This window comes from Sclerotinia sclerotiorum, genomic scaffold (assembly GCF_000146945.2).
Source record: "Sclerotinia sclerotiorum 1980 UF-70 scaffold_4 genomic scaffold, whole genome shotgun sequence".
Taxonomy (NCBI): Eukaryota; Fungi; Ascomycota; class Leotiomycetes; order Helotiales; family Sclerotiniaceae; genus Sclerotinia; species Sclerotinia sclerotiorum.
The window spans coordinates 1,698,131-1,717,643 of NW_001820832.1; the positions used below are offsets into that span (position 1 = coordinate 1,698,131).

Genomic DNA, 19,513 nt, shown 5'->3' on the forward strand with positions numbered 1-19,513 from the left:
ATATGTCGATCCTCCCGCCCTCTTCTAATTACAAATCACAATTCTCTACCTCCCGTTCAGCTTCTCCTCTATTAGAATCCAATATTCATTCATCATATGAATATTAAAATCAAAAACTCAAGACATGCTTCTATCTACAGGAAAAATCCTCAAAGGCAAAAAAGGAAGCTATCAACTCCTAGAAGTCCTAAAAGTCTCCACAGTATTCAAAGCCCAGTCCTTACACATAAATGCTGTCCGCATCCCTCCAATCTTGTACTATTCTAATTTCTTCCCCTCCTCACTCTTACCCGTCTAGCTAACCTAAACCCAAATTTAACATACTGACGATATTAATCTTACGAATATATACAGTACCGTCCTAAAAAATGCATTCGACGATCAAAAAATCGCGCTAACTCGCGAACGAGACAATTATAAACTCGACGCCATAGCATCTAATCCATATTTTCGCAGTCTTCTTGATGTGGTAGAAAACGAGAGGGAATTCGAAAATGATAATGTACAATCGAACACGGCATCTAAAAGTGAGAGCGAAAGTGAGAGTCATTTCTACCTTATTTTTGAATGGATGGAGAATGATCTAAAATCCATACCTTCTAGCCAATTTCGAACTGGGTCTCTTCCGAAAATCGTGGCAAAGTCGGTTTTGGAAGCATTGGCTCTCATACAAGAAAAATTTAAGGCGATTCATACCGGTGTGTTAATAAGTGTGTCGCAATTGTTTGGGTGAATATTGCTAATTTATTAGATGTGAACCCAAATAATATATTTCTATCCAATATTCGAGAACAGGAACCGGTGGTCAAATTGGGGGATTTGGGTAATAGTATGTATGGTGTGTTTTATGTATGTGCTGATGCTGATCTATACAATGTTGCTTGAAGGCTACGATAAAATTCGACTCCAAAGTCTTGAAACTCGAGCACCGGAAGTATGGCGAGGCTTAGGCTGTTGGCCTGCTTCGGATGTTTGGTCGCTTGGCGTTACAGTAAGTTGTGATGTATACTCTCGAGTGTTCGGAGCTAACATCTAAGTGCAGTTGGCACATTGGTTATGCGGAACTCCAATCTTCGGGCCCAAGGACAAGATGGTCCAGGGCCTTACTGAGGCTTGGTGTATTGCCAAAATCCAACGTCTTGTTAGACCAGTGCAAGCCCCTATCAATCCAGACTACGAAGACGAATTCTTGGTTGCAAACCACCTCGAAACAACTATCTTCATACATCCGGATACCAATTTAAAGACGAGATTTATTAAAAAGGGTCCACTGCGTGAAGAACTTGGACGCCTACAAAATCCGAAAGTACCGTCGGAATTGATGGATTTTATTGAGTACTTGTTGGTCGTAGATCATCGTAAAAGACCTACAGCTTCAGAGGCATTGCTGCATCCTTACCTTCAGTCTGCTTGGTGAAGAATACATATTATACTCAAATTATCTCAGCGGGAAATTCTTCATTGATGCCGTTCAATTTGTGGGTTATGGTAAAGCGCTAGCGACATTTAAACGAACTAATAGCATGCTGATGATGAAATACACACTCCATTAACACTTTCAACTATTCATATTCCTTACTTTTTGTAACAACATTCCCCCGTTGGACAGGTATATCCCTTTGTTCCAGCAAAAAGTAATTCCGCAAGTTTCATCGATACTCAACAACTTTGATTCCATTAGTTTACTTATCTCATATAGATATATATACTCATACATTCAGATATACTCATACATCCTCGTATACATCCTTCATACACAACATCACATCATATCCTATCATCTCTTGACTATTCTATCAAACAATAAAGGAAAACCGTTTTTGTTTTCGCAGATTCGATCCGCAATTATCCACAACTACCATAGTCATCCGCCTCTATCAAGTTCCTAATAATCAATATCATTTTCACATTTCCATATATCAATATGTCTTCAGTTGCTCCGACTAAATCCCCAGACTGGTGGAAGTGGTACGCTGCTGATGTGCAACGCAAAGCAGGAGCTACGAGATCTTCTGACCACAAGATTTTGCAGAATAAGGATGCTGCTGCAAATTTACTAGCTGGATGAGAAAGAAATTGGACAAGTGAGTAATTGCGAGTCAAGGCATAGGCTTTAGGATATTATTGAGCTAATTACGATGATAAGCTCGTGGCACAAGCTATAAGGAAGAGAGACAGGGAAGACGCTAAAAATGAACTGCTGAATTTTGAAAGATTGTCATTGAATGATAGGGCTCCGGGACGCAGTGCTCATGAAAGCTCTAGACGTCCCCTAGAAAGGATGCTAGCACCTATCAGTTCTAACGCGGGGCGCCAAAGTGACAGCAACAGCGCTACTACCCTAGACCCAAGTACAAGCGCTGGAAACGCAACATCGAGTCGGGAAGAACAGAGCTCTAAGGAACAAACACAGACCAAGCGCGATCGCAGCAAACCACGAGAGTCGCAACCATCAAAAAGACTTGCTAATATCCTTCCAGCGCCGAGCATGGCAACCGCCAATGGGACTAGTAGAGGACCACAGAGCAGTAGCGTAGGGCAACCCATTACAGAAGGACAACACTCAACTGAGCATAGATGCAATATTAATACTTACTTAAACAGGACTGATAGTAAAAATATATTCTCACTTCGGGATGCATTAAAAAGACATTGCAGACTTGTTCATCTTGAAAGCCAGGAAAGTCAGAAGGCCCAGGAGGCATATGAGAAAATGAAACGAAATTAATACACCTTGGATATTATAGGCGTTTCCTAATGCCCATGGGTTTCCAATAGTGTCGACTAAGACTCCACAACTTCGGCTTGTAGCTGAGAATTCCAAAATCAGCTCCATAGTTTTTTGATGTATTAATATCATCAATGCATCTCCAGATGGCAGTAACGTCCACTCTCCTCTGCCCGCCCTCAGAACATAAGTCTCAATAAATCAAGGATCGGTACTTCAAGGATTGCTTGAAAATATCTTCAATTGACTTGACCGGTTACTCTTTAGGCAACGCTCATAAATGTTGTACTTAGCCTAGGATTACTGAGCCGGTTCTGTGCTATGCAACACTTATGACTTGCCGTGAAGACAATTACAATGTGTGTATCATGAATCAAGGTATAATCACGATAGAGAGGTAATTCCGCTGCAATTGAAATTTTGTATGAAATGGGTTTCGGCCTTTCTTTTATCCGGCCCAAGCTATCTCACTGGTAACCTTACATCACCAACCCTCAAGTAGCTCCCAATGCCAGCAGAACACCTTTCTCAAAACACATCAAAAATGCGTCTTCCAACCATCAGCGTTATTTCGCTCTTCTCCCTCCTCCCCTCCATCCTCGCGACCCACCTTGTCTTCACAATCCCAACAGCACCCCAACTGAACCCCTCTACTCTCCCACCCTCCACTCACGCAATCCTCAGCACCATCTCCCACACACATACCGCGCCTCTCACAACATCCAACTCCTTCTCCTTCCGCAACCTAACAAGCGGTTCATATCTCCTCACAATTTCTTCTCCAGCCCACGGTTTCATCCCTCTTCGAATTGATATCCATCCTGCGTCCTCAGAGCCAAATCACATTCCCATCGAAGCTTTTACCACTTTTCGCGCAAACGAATGGAGTAATAAGGGAGAAATTATCCCTGTTTCTAAACTTGGAAATGATAAATATACTGCGGAAGTGAAGGCGCATGTTGAGAAGATTTATTACTTGGAGCGAGTGGGATTCTCGCCTTTGAGTTTATTGAAAAATCCTATGATTTTGATTGCTGGGTTTAGTATGCTTATTGTGTTTGGAATGCCTTATCTTATGGATAATAGTACGTATATTTATTTATCTTGTGCTCTGGGACTTAGATATAAGGCTCTAGGCCCTGTCATACAATATATTTATATCGTTTCTATGCTAACTCTACCTCTTTTAAGTGGATCCAGAACTCAAAGCTGAATTTGAGGAGCGCCAGAAGAGTGGTGGACTTACAGGTGGTGCTAATGGCGCAAACCCATTGCAAAATTTTGATGCGGCGGCTTGGTTGGCTGGATCTGGGGGAAAGAAGAACGAGGGAAGTGCTCCAAGTGGTGGAAGAGAAGTTATTAGATGAATGTGGCGGCTAAGGTTATGAATTTTGTTCATATTCGGTAGGGAATGATGAGATATGATCATGTATTGGACTTCACACCCAGGACCCATGTGTCAATCAATCAGGCGAAAGGTAGCGCAGACAAAGCGGGCGTGTCAAGACAACACACTTAAGAGTTCGATTTTTGATATCCCGCGACAGTATTTTGAAACCTCTTGATGGTATATAATGGTCATTCATCTTGTATTCACAAACATGAATTTCACAAAGATATAGAGTGCAAGACATCAACTATCATAAGAGACTATTCAAGGTGGAAGACAGAGTGCGTATAATTCCTAGCCTAATGTGCCAAGTGGCTTCTTTAGTAGTAGACCTGGCTCTTCATCATCAATGCAGCGTTCACTTATCTTTTGAATGAATGAATTTTCTTACATATCATCTATTATGACGACAGATCATGGGTGAAAATGGTAGGACAAACCAGATGCTACCAGCTCCATGCATTTGAATGTATTGAACTAAAAGCCTAGAACTGGATATACATCTTTCTTTTCATTTCCATCCCAGCCTGGCTCAAAAATCACAAAGAAATACAGTTAAATATCTCCTTTTAACCATTTCCCCCAATCCCGCGAGGTTGGGACGTTGGACTTCCTTCCAGTCTTATCCCATATCACGAATAACACATCCAAAAGTTGTCTTAAGACCCGCTAAATTAATGACGAAATATCCCCAAGATTCTTGCATCCTAAAGGATTGGATCTGACCTAGTGGTCCGGTAGTTTGGTAGCCATATACCTGGGTCTGGCGCCTATTCCCTTACAACTCTATCTTTTACGGGATCTTTATCGTCAATGAATTGCCTTTGCCGATGCGTCCATGGCTTTAGTATATTCCTGTACACCTATTAGATGAGTCAAATTCCTAAATCTCCAAATCCTTACATACCATGCTCCAAAATTACTGCGGCGGTTATTTTATCGCAACCTCGACCGCGCCTGTACTTTGTGCATATATTTTGAAACATGCATATAGGTCAGGGCCGCAGACCTCATCGCTCAGCCTACATGTCATTAAAAGTTATCTGGGTTTGAGGTCTAGGCTATTGGGATACATATGATTGAGATTGAATAGGTGGAAGTTGGCTGTGTGGAATTATGTGTTGTATTGCGGATTCACAAATGGGTAAGTATGTAGCGCGATTGGAATCCGCAGTGTAATGCGGGCGTTGGGATGAGGTTATCTAACATTGTTCTTTCAATGTGGTATGTGTATATAGACTGGATGAGAAGATTAGTTTGTTCCACTTCTAGTTCTTGCATTGTAATGTGTTTCTAAAACTTTAATATAAGCTGTTTTTTGTACTTCATTTCGATACTTTTTCTTTGACTTTCCTTTCTTATCTATCCAATATATAAATTTTTTTATATATATACATATACACATCCGCACTCTCACTATCCCCTCACCCACAATTCCTCTCAATCTCCCCAACCTCATTCACCAAAACCCCTCTTTAAACCCACCAAAATGTGCTGCTGCTTCGCCCGCCGTGGCCAATACGTCGAACCTGTGCCAAAAATTCAACCTCATGGAATAAAACAAATTAAAGAATTGCATAATCAAAATACTCAAAATCAAAATCAGATTCAGAATGGTCGATCAGCACCTGTACCGTTGAATATAGATTATAGAGATCGGGCTCGAAATGGATCGAGGTCTAGTAGTCATCATTCGAAAAGTTCGGGGAAAGGTCAGGGACAGGTGGGACAGGTGGGACAAGGGAATAAGGAGAGGGAGAGGGATGGGAGGGATGGGAGAGATGGGAAAGATGGGAGGGATAACCATGGAACTCAGGGATATACGCAGAGAGCTGTTCAGCAGGGTTATAGAGCGCCGGCGCCAGCGCAATTGGGACAGGGGGGTGCATATGGTGATTTTAATGGAAATGTGAATGCGAATGGAAGTGCGAATGGGAATGGATATCGGAGATGATTTAATATATTCGGTTTTTGATAGGAAAGGGAACTTGAATTCTTAGAAAGAGATGGGATGATATGAGATGAGGACGAATGATTAATTATGAGGGATAATGTGGAACTGCAATGCATTGGTTATGCTGGACATTTATCTCATTCTATGATTCTATGATTTCATATAACATACCGCTCTATCTCTCCATCTTTACGGGTTCACAGATACAGTTTTCTGTTCCTCTCATTCCTAATCATGGGTGTCCTTTCAAATTCTATATTCATATAACACGGCATGGATTTATTTTTATAAAGGGTAATAGACGTTCGGAAATGGAAGGGAAGGGGAGGAAATCGCTGTAATTATGGGTAGGTAAGTTGGTAATACCTGGATTTAAGATTAAGATTTAAGACTTAGGGATTCATTACGAGGGGTAATATTTGAACTTTGTAAGATTGCGATGATTATAACTTCCAGCGATTGTTTTTGGGGCGTTGGGTGTTAGATTGATGGGAATTTGGATTTGGGTTGGGGTTGGGGGATGTTTTTGGTTTAGATTGGAAAGGGGATGAGGGGGATGAGGGGAATGGATATTTTAATTACAAACTATTTTTTTGGGTGTTCTAAGTATGAAGTGTGTAGTAAAGCTATATCATATAGTTGTAAGTCTTGCTCGAGGCCTCGAGGAATTTGTCAGGAAGTATTGCAGATCTTGAATGATTTGAGATATTGATTTATACAACTTCCTCTAGGGCCAAGGAGACGATTGCCGAATTGGGAGGACTTTAGTTTTCTTAGGAGGAAGAAGAAATACAATTTAGCTGTTATGGGAATTAACGATATAATCTTACAAGCACTTTTGTATCATCTAGTTTCCAACATTCGAGTACTTTCCAATGTTTAAATACCTTTCAATCTTCCATAAAATACTTTCTCAAAAAACCTCGAAAAATAACTCTAGAACTCATCTATATACAGAAAAGACAATGAGCAATCAAAAGAAACATATTGATTGCATGAATATACATTCCTCTGACTACATGTATACTCCATCCCATTCATCTACTCAAAAAACTCCCATCCAGACCGTTAAGTGTATGGATTCATCCAACTTATCATACCAAGAGAAGTATCATCAAAATCGGAATTTCAGTTATACATGTATACGGGTGAATGAGTATTAAACTTCAGGAAATTTATAAGAATTATTCCAATTCCATCTGGTTACTCATGGTTTAATGTTTAATGTTAGTCTTATGATCGCAAGGGAGTAGCAATATATTTCTCCTCCTCATCTTCTTTAGAGTTACCACATACTAATTGAGTCAAGAAAGAGAAAAGAAAATACCAAAAAGATAATCCTACACCCCATTTTTTTTTAAAAAAAAGTATATAACTTGGAAGAATACTAATTACTAATTAGTGTACCACTAGACGAATCGATTACGAGTAAGCATGGTAATTTCGTAAAGCAAGCAATAATTCCCCAATGTTTATCCGTATGTCAAGGTATACTGTAATTCTTTTGTTACTAGGTAGCTACCTAGTAATTCTTCATTGAACTCTTTACTGTAATACTTACAGAAAGATTGCATAATCTGAGGGTGGATATATGAAGACCTACCCATGCCAACCAGGCCGCTCCTATGTACAACGCGGTAGAATGGATAGAATGCAACGTAGTCGCGCGCCTATGGACAACTTGCAGGATTTGGGTTTCTTGTAAACTTACATGGGGCTTAGTATGTGATGTTCATGGATAAGACGACATTGATTTGTACTATCGTTGTTGCTACATGTACAGGGGTTAAGGTTGGAGAATAGTACGACGCCTGTGAAATTGACGCTACTTGGTATATTAGACTGGCCGCGGTGGAATTTCAAATGTTGGAGTAAAAGTGAGTAAGAGCGAGTAGTTGAATCCGAGAAGAATATATTGAGACAGAGCGAACATAGGACCGCGCACACTTGGGGTCGCTGTCCATTTATGAATCTTCTCATCACTGATCTATTAGTTAATGAATAGTAATCATCCTCCACACCAATCTAGGACATAATTACTCTCTCAACCACTAAAACCCGTCATCCATCCATCCATATATAAACATAACCATAACCCAAACAAATAAAAAAAAATGGGCAACACATCATCGCACCAATCTATTTCCCCATCAACTTCAACTCCCACATCACAAACCTCCTCCTCTAATTCCTCTACTAAATCTCCTAAACACTTTCATATCCATTCCCATCCTTTTTCTCACCATCGACGGGTATCGTCAGCTAATGAGCAGGATGAGCATGAACATGGTGCTCTTTTGAGAGATAATAGGGATAGAGATAGTGAGGAGGGGGATGATGGTACGTATTTATTACGGAGAGGAAGTTTTGAGTCTAGAGATGAATGGATGGAGCGGAAACGCATTATTGCTTCGAGGATTAGGGGGAATAGTGAGAGTGAGATTGAGAGTGAGGGTGGGGTTAAGATGTGAAGAATTATTATGATGTTGATGGTGGGAAAGGGTTGGCTTTGAATGGGTTTGCTTGGGTATGTCTTGATAGGTTTTGTTGGTAGTTTGTTTCTTTAGAGGGGGATGAGCTGTTTTTTGGATGCTTCTGCTGTTTTAGATGATGTACGGTTGGGTTTTGCTTCCAGTTCGTATTGAGGGAGGTGTTTTTTTGATAAGTTGGTGCAAAAGATCTTTTAGGTATGGAGAGTTTGGTAGATTGAGGCTCAGGAAATGCCGCTGGCGGTTTTTGATATTGGCAACGATTATTCATGAGCATTTTCGAATGTATTACCCTTATTAAATCGCTGTACTCCGTGCATCACTTGAATATGCATAGCTAGAGAAGACACAAGCCGAAACTTTGGGATGAGAAGACCCTCAAGAAACATCGACACAACTTGTCTATTGAGTTCTTGATGAACGACAGTATTTATATGAGTATATATATAGACGAATCCTCATCTGAACATACCATAACAGCACTAGCTGTATTCCTAGCTCAGGAAGGCATCGATAATGCCATTATTTTTCACATGAAGTAAATCTTAGGTTCCTCATAAAAGAGTAATCACCTACAAAATCACCCGAGGCTATCTCTAGTAATTGTCCCCGATGAGCTGCTCAACTGTCATTATTACTCCGATGCTCTTCACTCGTCCCTACATAGTATAGACTATGCCATATGTATAAGAATTAAGCTGAGAAAGCTTCCTCACCTTACCCACAAACAATCTCCTCACAAAAACATTCCGGAAAGACCTCCTTCCATCCAAGCCCCGCCACATCTTCCAACAGTTGGTGAAGACCTCGAGCTCATGCTTAAGCGCCACTAACACACCTGCATTTAAAGTAAGACTTACCTACCCAAGTACATATTCTTCAACCAAAATCGGCACTTAACAATCAATGCCAATAATTACCCAATAATAGGTACGAGTATAATTATAAGTCGCACCGAAGAAAGCTAGCTTAAGCTTAAGTTTTAAATAAATAACCTTAAGTGATTCCCGGGATGATTCGGCAGTTGAGAATTCGACAAATCATATGTTAATTTTTTAGGGTCTCTGACTTTAACTTGACCTAAGGTTAACCTAACCTAGAGGGACCATGGTGTAAATTCTAGGTTCTTTCAAGGCTGAAATGTTGATTTTGGAAGCTGGGTGAAGTATGGCTTACTCACTAATAAGTACCTAACTTTCCCTACCTAGGTATTGATGATTGATTCTAACGTCATTCCGATTTGCTGGTGTCTTTCTTCACGGTTCGTCTTATTGCTAGGATATTTGCATGTTGTCCTTTATTATATTGCTGTACCTACGTACCCTAATAAGTAAATACATATCTTACATCGTACTGTATAAATGAAAACCTACCCTAAAAATAACCCCAAAGCTCTAATTAGCTTATCCTTGCAGTACGCCATTGAGGGGGGAGAGAGGATTATTAAAAGCCAAACCAAAAAAATAAAAACAAAAAATAGAAATATAGTAAATAGTAGTGTAGCGCATCTACGTGTCCAAAAATCCAATCTATCTTCAAAGTACTAGAGTAATACTCTCACAAATCATTTCCCTTTTGCTCATATATATCACAGAGCAATAAATGAGCTATCAAATTTCCATATAAAAATCTTACATATCCTATCGTACCGTACCTATCCAGTCACCACCATCAGATCAGGGGAACCTAGAAACCAGGAACCTCCACAACAGCAGAAGCCCAAACCCAACCATTCGCAGCACGCACAGCAAAGCGCATCCAGACAAATTTCGAGAAACGCAGCCTATTCCGCCACCGACGCACGCACAAAGTAAACAACAGAAGCAAGGAAACAACCATTCATTCATTCATCCATTCATCCATCCATCCATCCATTCATGAATGGCTCGACGACGCCGCGCCGACTCAGCAGGAGGAACGCAGCAGCAAATCCCCATGACAATTCCACGCCGACGATCCACGCTGCGTGAATTGCAAGCATCGAATAACGAGACGGATGTCGTAGCCCCCAAGGTGATTAATGCAGCTCCGTCGTTGGAGAAGGCGGAAATGTACGGTATTAATGATAAACGATCGAGGACGTCCAAGATCCTCGCGGTGACGGGGCGCATTTTTATTGAGACGATTCCCCAGTGGTTGGCGGTGGGTGTGATGCTTGGGTTGATTTTTGGTGGTTGTTGTTCTAATGTGAGATTCCTTTTTTCTTTTCTTTTCTTTTCTTTTCCTTTTTTGGGGGGGCTTCTACGCTTCTAGGGAGTTTTTGAAGGGAGTAGGGGCTTATGATATATTTAGGTCTTCGCGTTAGAAGCTATTGTCAAGTAAGTTTTTGAGTCCCTTGCTTTTGAGGATATATTGGTTTCCAAAATACCCCGCTGACGAAGATGAAAAAAAAAACAGAGTCGAGCCAGATAGCGGTATGCCTCTCCACGAGCTACGTCCTCGAAAAGCATTCTAACTTTCTGAAGGAACTCTTATGACATTTGTCCAATTCTTCTTTGTAGCCGTTACTGGCTACATTTCCCAATTCGATCGAAGTCGACCCCCGCTATTCCTTACTCCGAATCGTGTCCCGGTACGTCGATGGATTATAAACATCGTTTTATTTTTTACTATAAATGTTTTGAATAATCATGCTTTTAGCTACAATATATCCGTGCCAATGCACATTATTTTACGTTCTGGAGGCAGTATCACTACTTTAGCTGCGGGATATATATGGGGGAAACGATTTTCTAGAATACAGGTTATAGCTGTTACTCTCCTAACAATTGGAGTAGTGACAGCAGCTTGGTCTGATGCGCAATCTAAGGTATTCCTACCGTGCATAACTTCTCAGCTTCGGCCCTCACTAACAATCTCCCCGCAGAACGGAGAAGTAGACGAAGATATCCCCTCCTTCAACACCGGTCTCATAATCCTCTTCATCGCCCAAGTCCTCTCCGCAATAATGGGTCTCTACACAGAAGAAACCTACAAAGAATACGGACCCCACTGGAAAGAAAACCTCTTCTACTCGCACCTTCTCGCCCTCCCCCTCTTCGCCCCCTTCCTCCCCTCCATGCACCGCCAACTCCTCAAGCTAGCCTCCTCAACCCCGCTCACCCTCCCCATCCTCGAAAGCCTGCAATCACTCCCCTCAGATCTCCTCACTAAACTCTCGCATATCTATTTACCAAGCCAACTCGTCTTTCTCGCCATGAACGTCCTCACTCAATATGCATGTATCCGCGGAGTGAATCTCCTCGCGGCTGCGTCATCGGCGCTGACGGTTACTATTGTGTTGAATGTGAGGAAATTGATTAGTTTACTGTTGAGTATTTGGTTATTTGGGAATAGACTCAGCCCTGGGACGTTGGTAGGTGCCTGTTTGGTATTTTTTGCGGGCGGATTGTATAGTTTAGATGGTGGGAAAAAGAAAGGGGCGAATAGACATAAGAGTACTAGTAACGGGAAGGTGGGCTAGTAAAATTATTTATTATAAAATTTGTGGTGTGTTTTGGGAAGTTGATAAGGTGAATATTCTCGTATTTCTCGTGTAAAATGGTTTACATCCATCCTTGGAAGTATTTCTCATTTCTGATTTGTAAATTTGTAGACTCGCTTGACTATAAATGATCAACAGGAGAGTACATTCAAAACCCCTACATGTGTAACCCTCGTTTCGTAGAGTTGGTCTAACATAGTTCAAAAATCATTGTCCCCTTGATCATTCTGCCCTAAGGTGAGGATTTTGAGGTATCGTAGGTATGAATATTCCCTCTTTTCAACGAGGCAGCTACTCATTGATCGAGTGTCTATTGCGCCGTAATGTCCCAACCCTTTTAGCAGCTTCCTTACTCCTTGCCATTTAGAAGGCTCTTACAACGTTTACCGCCTTATCAAGTGATGTCACCTTTTTCCGATGGTTTCATAAACGACTTCCACCATGAATCGACCAGGCTATTCATTCGACCAGTATATTGTTTTGTCGCACACGTAGCCATGATATCCAACGAATTTGTCAAATTCCCGAGCATTCCCAACATAGCCCCGACCCATAATCCATTGCCAAGCCAGTTTATTCAGAACCTCCAGCAGTCATCGTCAACATTGCTGCTCCTAACAGAACCCACCAATACCTATAATTTGACACGTTGTTAGCACATCCATCCATTCATCACTCATCATCCATTAAAAGTCACATTCCCCATCCAAACCCTCCTCCCAAGGTAGGAAAAAGAGAACTCACTTCTGCAAAAACGTCTTCTCCACCACCTCCCCCTCCAACTTTCCCTCCTTACTTAACACCACATTCGGCCCCAGAACTGGTTCCTTCCCCGCAACCATCCGTCTACCCTCCACCTTTGGCGCAAAATCCCTCGTAGCACCAGCATCTATCACTCCACTCTTAATCGTGACTCCCAATACCGCGCCTTGAGAATCAAGCGTTAGGAGAATAGTGGGTTTATAGCCTTTCTGAAAATTATCGAGGGAGAGTAGCGAAGTGGAGGATTTGAAAACGGAGGATTGGGTGTCGAATGTGCCAGTTAGGGCGAGGTTTTCGAGGGGGGAAGATGAGGAAGACGAGGAGGGGAGGAGATCAACGGGTGGTTCGTAAGATACGAGAGAGGCGGAGAGCGTGGAGGGGTTGTAGGATATGGTTGCTAGTGGGTAGGCGGAGTCGGAGACGAGAGGTTGGATGTAAATTGTTGCTGTGTCTGTTTCTTCGGTTATGGCTCCGGCAATGGGGAGGATGTATGCGCAGAGCGCAAGGAAAAAACTGCTGGGCTTCATTGTGGTGGTCGGGTTGGCTTGGTTAATGGAGCTTAGCTGGAGCTTTGAGGTTCGAGGTTCGTGGAGCGGTTCTGGGCAGGCTGTGATTACGTAATCTATTTAGCTTGTTCGAGGTTCCAGATTCCAGGTTGTGGGGTCAATTTCTATGTAACCTCGAGCCTTGAGGCTACAAGGCTGAGAGTATTTGTCTACCTAATATGTACTTTTCGATTGGCGTATGGCTGTAAACTTTAAAAATGAGTACTAATTTTCTAGAAGTACCTGGTTTGGCAAATGTAATAATTTGCAATTCAACTTGGATATATACATCTTTTCCCCATCGACAAAGCCAAGGCGCCCCTTGATCTATTCGTCAATGCTGTGTAAAATACTCCTTCCCAACGCCAGAAAACCAAAGCATCACGGCGAAAGAGAAAAAGGGTATTATGATAATTGTGAGACGCGATTAGGGCGCTCTTGGCTGTGATGTTTCTTCTCGTCCAAACTTCGTCTTAAGATTTAGAGCATCTGCCTCCGAGTCTCTCATATTTGCGTCAATTCCAATCTCGGTCTGCTCGGGGGTATCAAGTTCGTCGCTTTCTTCTTCATCATCATCCAATTCGTCTGATTCGTCAGACAAATCTCCTTCCATTCTGTAACGGTCGTTTCGCTCAATCAAACCTTTATAATAATCGGTCAACATTTCAGGCTTGGGAATTATTTTCCAGTCGACTCTGTGTAAAAATTCAAGCTCTAGCAATCCTAATTCTGCCAATTTGACACCACCAACTCGCGCGTACGTCGAATTGTTCCAAAAAATATCTGAAAGCCCTTTTGAGGCCACTGTCGCTGCCGTAATCAAGAATCGATGAACAGTTAAAGTTGTGATTGTAAATGCTGGATATGAAGCGCAAAGTTGGTCGATATAGTAAACCATGGAGAGTAGGAGAGGAGGTTTTAAAGTGGCATGCTTTGCAAGTCGGCGGAGGTAATCAAGAACAGAAATTCCAGGTGGTGATCTAGAAACCGTTAATATTGAGCATATAAACATAAATATATACACATGCATACCTAGAATGAAAGCGTGTTAACACTCCGTTCTGCGGAGGAAGAAGATCGTTTCTTTGAATCAATTCAGCAATCATACTAGCTATGAGAACGACCATATCCTCTTCCTCGCAATGCTCATAGTTCTGAGGTAGGATCTTCACCGTCGCTTGAGGTTTCACTCTCTTTGGGGATGAAACCCCCTTGCTAGCAATATGCGCATCGTCGATTGCCGATTGCCTTCTCTTCATATTTGGCGATTCCGGTTGTATTGGTGGGTTTATACCTCGTGAAACATCAACTTTGGGTTGCTCTGGCGCAATGGTGGGTTCTGGAGGGAAATCTTCAACTTTCACTTGCACCGGCGTTGATGTTCCATCTGCCATACTAGAAGGCATCATGGGAGGGCTCCACTGAGTAGAAGCGTCAACATAGACCCATTTCTTTGGTTGCGACTGAGGGATCGGTTGCTGTTGAGATTGTGGCGAGGGAGAAGGTTTGTTCGCAGCCGATGTTCTGCGCGACAGTGAGGGTCGTGTCGCAGGAGTTGCATAGTGGTAGAGAGTAGGGGAAGCTTGAGATCTGCTCAATGATGGCGACTTCAACATGTTCCCTTTTCAAACTGAATCATGATCAGCGCCTTCCGACTTATTATCTAAATTGGCGGAGTGGATTGGGTGGGTAAGAGCGATGGGGTGGGGCTTTGTAAGGCGTGGTGACTGTAATAGCTGCGATTCGATACTTTTGATAATTTTGACTATTGAGGGACTGGAAGAAAAGTATGTACAATATTATAAGGTTTTGTCTATACCACCTTTGAAATGCAGAATGCAGCAAAGAACAATAGTAAAGTGAAAGAAGTCTTGTTCGAAAAACTCTGCTCAATGGTGCTTCCGGTTAATGTTGGGATTGTACGAGAATAAGTTAGAATTCTAAGAGATACAGATATGACTCGTGGTACAAGAATGTCCGTCTCCTTTTATCAGGTGTGTGTGATGTTATTATTGATTTTGATTTTATCTCATCATTCGTTATGTTATTACTTATGTAAATGAAGACCCTTTCCGATCGTGTACATATAAACGATCGTATATAGAAAATGCTTGTACAAATCCATGTGAAAGAGTTCAAAACCACGTAAGGTTTAGGAGTAGACAGCGCGTCATGTCCCTCCCATGTATGTTGTTGCATTTACTAACCTACGTATACATTTTGATGCTCAGAACATTCTGAAGTTAACCTGCCTTCATTTTGTAATACTATCTACATATCGACCTTTCAACCCAATTCTATGTAACCTACCGATTCTTGTATCTGTTTTCGGTCTCACCCAATTCTATTGTCAGGAACGTCTCTTAAGTCTCTTACGAAATATATGTCATTCGTCCGTCATTCGCAACTTCATAACTGCGTACAACATTCTGGCATACTAAGTCGACCCACGAATCAGGAAACCTTACCCTGCCGAAGATAAATCATCCTCCAGACACAGACGTAGCTACTTCAATAAACCTTCTCATCATCGAATACAATTTGGAGATAATTCCTACCGAATCCGCTGTTTTGATAATACAACATGGCTAGAAGTTTGGCCACACAAAGATGGCCGGCCTTGATTCGAAATGCTAGGACTACTTCAGAGCAGATTGCCAATCTGAGGGCCCTTAAAAATGAGATCGTTGGACATGCTCCAAAGAAAGAAATGGCTGTAACCATGGGCCTTGTGGAACCTGTCGTACGCATAAGTTTCAATAAGTTCAATTCCAGAAATCAGGATGGAAAAGCACACGATCATAGTTATGCGATCCGACCGTTAGAAGAAGAGGATATGGTTCGACTACAGGCTCTACAGATCCTAGGAAGCCTTGCATATGGTTAGCATACTTACTGTTTTCATGATGGCCTTTATTAACAAGAACTAGGTGGTCCAACCTTCCTCGCTCCATTACACTATGGCTCTGCGCTCCCGGCGATCCTATCGAATCTTTGCCCAATAAGTAATCCGCCACAAATAGTCCTCGCAGCGCTGCGGGCTTTGTCCAACCTTGCAGAATCCGCAGTGCTTGCTACTAGCACACACCCTATTACCATCAAGTCCCTGGCAGCAGCGTTGTTCGTTCGTCCACATCTCGCCTCTCTAACTCGCATCATCTCCCAGACTTCATCGTCTCACATTATACAAAATCAAATATCTTTGGCGGCGACACTTATAGCTCGAATATGTCGACAGGAGTCCTATCAACAAAGTCTCGCAACTTCTGGTGTTCTGGATGCTTTAGCTGTAAGACTGGCAAGCTTCGTTGTGGCTCAGGGCCTTGTTATTCCAGGTGCCGATATCATTGCGCATAGGGAAGGTTTACGGGAATACATCCCCGCGGCTGCTCCTTCAAATGCTTATTTTTCGGGAATTTTGGAGGCTATAGCTAGCATTGTTGCCGAATCCAAGTTAAGAGCTTCACAACTCATTTATCACCCATCAATAATGGCGGTATTTCCGTCAATTCCTGCAGGCGATGCGCCGATCCTGCAAAGCTCGAGAGCTGCCTGGAACACGTTCAATACAGGAAGTTTAAGTTCACGACAGAGTCAATTAAGTGCCATCGATTACCTGCTCCCGATCGTTCCACAGTATCAAGTGAAGAGCGCACAGGCATCTGCATTTCCTCCACTTGGTTCATCAGGACCTCGGGAGCCTCTCAATGGTCGTGGAAAGTCAACTTCTGCATCTATATGGTCTGACCCTCCCCCGGAGCGCAATGGTTCACCACAAGAGAGTCAGGCCGCCCTGGAGGACCCCGAAACCCCTCTAGTTGCATACCTGATATTTATTATGAGATCTCGCGAAGGCGAGGAGAGACTCATGGCTTCTTATTTACTGACAGTTCTATTTCGAGCCGGCCTTATCAATAAAGCCAGGGAACCAGCCTTAGGTTTACTGGTTGTGCCTCTACTTGTGCAGATGTTGGATGAAGAGGCGACACAAGTCAAGTCCAAGGATATCTCTTGTGACCATGAATCGTTGAGAGTCGAGTGGTCAATCACAGAAATGGCACCACGGATCTTGTCGTTGCTGATTACAGATAGCGAACACCTCCAAAAGGCTACCTTTCAAAATAAGGCAATGGTCAAGCTCTCTAAGTTGATTAAACTATCTTACGAACCCGTACCGGAAAGTGCCAATGCACAGCATTGGTCGCCTATCAAACCAAATGCAGAAGAGGACTATGTGGAACAAACCCCTTCATCACGTCTTGGCGATCCTGGTCAATCTGCTCTTCTCGTTCACAAAATCAAAGTAAGGGAAAGTGTATTGAGGGCTATAGCATCACTCATTCCATTCAAAGAAGAACATAGAAAATCCGTTGTGGATAACGGTATAATTCCTTACATTGTCGAATCTTTGAACCCTAATCCGCAAAAGCCATCAACTAAAGTCAATGAAAAAGGCGACAAAGCCGAAAAGAAAAACGATTCAAGTAACCCTGAAGTTAAACAGGAAGGCTACGGAATCAATCCCGTAGGCGTCCTTATTGCTGCTTGTACGGCGACTCGAGCTTTGGCTAGGTCAGTTTGTATACTTCGGACTACCTTGATTGATAATGGAGTGGTTGCGCCGATATTTCCTCTTCTTTCTCACCCAGACATCGAAGTTCAGATTGCTGCTACCGCTGCAGTCTGTAATCTCCTTACCGATGTTGCTCCAATGCGAGAGGTTTGTACACATTTCATGCTGTTTTCAACACGGTTTTACTAACCCATTTGCAGAGCTTCATGGAAAATGGGGTACTTAAAATACTTTGTGGACAGGCACACTCAGCGAACGCAAAGCTTCGTCTGAATGCTACCTGGGCACTCAAACATTTTGTCCTTGGCGTCGGCAACGAAACTAAAAGAGCGTGTCTAGAAGAATTGGGATCAGGATGGTTAGATCGCCTCATTTGTAACGATACAGAAGATGAGGCACTCCTCAAAGAAAATAATTATAACCAAAACACGGCCTCAGGCGTCGACGATGCTATGGATGAAGATGTGGAGATGGATCAGTTTGAAACGCCGACGGGGGCTTCACTCTCGGCTCATAACAATTCTAGGCCTAACAGCAGTCGCAGTAAAAGCTTGCAGCAAGCAGAAGCGAAGCTCGCTGCTCTACGAGAAGCTGAACTAAACCCCGCTAAAAGGGCTAGGAAAGATGACCTCGCAGTTCAAGAACAAGGTCTGGACTTTATACGGAATTTGATTTCAAGTGCAGGATCCGGACATAGCAATAGCGCAGAAAATACTGAAATGATTGATTACCTATTCAGTTCTCTGGGCCAAGACCGAGTTTTCGAGATTCTAGCTTCCAAGCTTAGACCAAAGATCATCAATCGTCCTTTCAACTCCACTGGCCGGGGCTCTAGTGCACCGGAAGCAAAAGTTATTCCGCCTCAACCAGAGATCATCGTTGCTGTCGTCTATATTCTAGTCCATATGGCCGCTAGTATTCCGCAACATCGTCAGATCGTCATAGCCCAAACCGACCTCCTCAAACTTCTCGTCCCCCATTTTAACAACCCAGCCTTTGAAGTCCGCGTCGCCATGTGCTTTTTAATTGCAAATCTCACTTGGGTAGACGACTCGAACGATGGACCGGCTTGCGCGCAACGCGTGCATTCATTGAAACAACTTGGTATCCTTCAAAAGATTGAAAACCTGGAACATGATCCGGAACTGGACGTGAGAGAGAGAGCTAAAGTTGCTATTTGGCAAATGAAAGCTCCAGTTTTTAATAATTAAATGCAAATACTTTAGCATATGTATATGGGGAATTGGTAATTGGAAAATTTTATAGCATGGGCGTTTTGCAGGGGGTAACTTGAACCTTTGTAAACATGAATTGATGACAATGGGTATGGAGCGTTTGTATTACTACGCGTGGAAATGAACTCAAGGCAAAGGCAATAAATGATGATGGGCTGTTAATCAGATACTGAACCTGAGCAATTGCAAATTGGACAACATGAATAAAAAGGTATGGAAATTCAGTCAAACAACCTACAAGCGAATTTATACATTTTCAATTAGGTTCCGAAGAGTTGACTTTGGGTGCTTCTTGTGTTGTTTCTTTGATATCAGGGAAAAAAAGGTCATTGCATCTAATGCAGTAATTGAAG

General features: G+C 42.4%; 9 protein-coding genes across 9 annotated transcripts; 7 read left to right on the forward strand and 2 right to left on the reverse strand.

Moving 5' to 3' along the window:
- Positions 1–124: 124 nt before the first annotated feature.
- Positions 125–1,417, forward strand: SS1G_03738 (predicted protein; the record flags this gene model as incomplete). Its single annotated transcript, XM_001595599.1, has 4 exons — positions 125–255; positions 457–698; positions 752–849; positions 1,043–1,417. 4 exons carry the CDS (start codon positions 125–127, stop codon positions 1,415–1,417), a joined length of 846 nt encoding a protein of 281 aa, XP_001595649.1.
- Positions 1,418–1,924: 507 nt separating this feature from the next.
- Positions 1,925–2,068, forward strand: SS1G_03739 (predicted protein; the record flags this gene model as incomplete). The annotated part of the gene is made up of 1 exon (XM_001595600.1): positions 1,925–2,068. One exon carries the CDS (start codon positions 1,925–1,927, stop codon positions 2,066–2,068), a length of 144 nt encoding a protein of 47 aa, XP_001595650.1.
- A 1,204-nt stretch (positions 2,069–3,272) lies between these two features.
- Positions 3,273–4,095, forward strand: SS1G_03740 (hypothetical protein; the record flags this gene model as incomplete). The annotated part of the gene is made up of 2 exons (XM_001595601.1): positions 3,273–3,813; positions 3,920–4,095. 2 exons carry the CDS (start codon positions 3,273–3,275, stop codon positions 4,093–4,095), a joined length of 717 nt encoding a protein of 238 aa, XP_001595651.1.
- A 1,512-nt stretch (positions 4,096–5,607) lies between these two features.
- On the forward strand, positions 5,608–6,072 carry SS1G_03741 (predicted protein; the record flags this gene model as incomplete). Its single annotated transcript, XM_001595602.1, has 1 exon — positions 5,608–6,072. One exon carries the CDS (start codon positions 5,608–5,610, stop codon positions 6,070–6,072), a length of 465 nt encoding a protein of 154 aa, XP_001595652.1.
- A 1,019-nt stretch (positions 6,073–7,091) lies between these two features.
- Positions 7,092–8,556, forward strand: SS1G_03742 (predicted protein; the record flags this gene model as incomplete). Its single annotated transcript, XM_001595603.1, has 6 exons — positions 7,092–7,228; positions 7,475–7,550; positions 7,795–7,863; positions 7,914–7,949; positions 8,346–8,412; positions 8,450–8,556. The coding sequence occupies 6 exons, from the start codon at positions 7,092–7,094 to the stop codon at positions 8,554–8,556; spliced, it is 492 nt and encodes a 163-aa protein (XP_001595653.1).
- A 1,886-nt stretch (positions 8,557–10,442) lies between these two features.
- Positions 10,443–12,024, forward strand: SS1G_03743 (hypothetical protein; the record flags this gene model as incomplete). The annotated part of the gene is made up of 3 exons (XM_001595604.1): positions 10,443–10,617; positions 11,027–11,133; positions 11,428–12,024. 3 exons carry the CDS (start codon positions 10,443–10,445, stop codon positions 12,022–12,024), a joined length of 879 nt encoding a protein of 292 aa, XP_001595654.1.
- A 594-nt stretch (positions 12,025–12,618) lies between these two features.
- Positions 12,619–13,334, reverse strand: SS1G_03744 (hypothetical protein; the record flags this gene model as incomplete). The annotated part of the gene is made up of 2 exons (XM_001595605.1): positions 12,619–12,679; positions 12,790–13,334. 2 exons carry the CDS (start codon positions 13,332–13,334, stop codon positions 12,619–12,621), a joined length of 606 nt encoding a protein of 201 aa, XP_001595655.1.
- A 445-nt stretch (positions 13,335–13,779) lies between these two features.
- Positions 13,780–14,758, reverse strand: SS1G_03745 (hypothetical protein; the record flags this gene model as incomplete). Its single annotated transcript, XM_001595606.1, has 2 exons — positions 13,780–14,332; positions 14,385–14,758. The coding sequence occupies 2 exons, from the start codon at positions 14,756–14,758 to the stop codon at positions 13,780–13,782; spliced, it is 927 nt and encodes a 308-aa protein (XP_001595656.1).
- A 1,178-nt stretch (positions 14,759–15,936) lies between these two features.
- Positions 15,937–19,136, forward strand: SS1G_03746 (hypothetical protein; the record flags this gene model as incomplete). The annotated part of the gene is made up of 3 exons (XM_001595607.1): positions 15,937–16,234; positions 16,283–18,072; positions 18,126–19,136. The coding sequence occupies 3 exons, from the start codon at positions 15,937–15,939 to the stop codon at positions 19,134–19,136; spliced, it is 3,099 nt and encodes a 1,032-aa protein (XP_001595657.1).
- Positions 19,137–19,513: the final 377 nt, after the last annotated feature.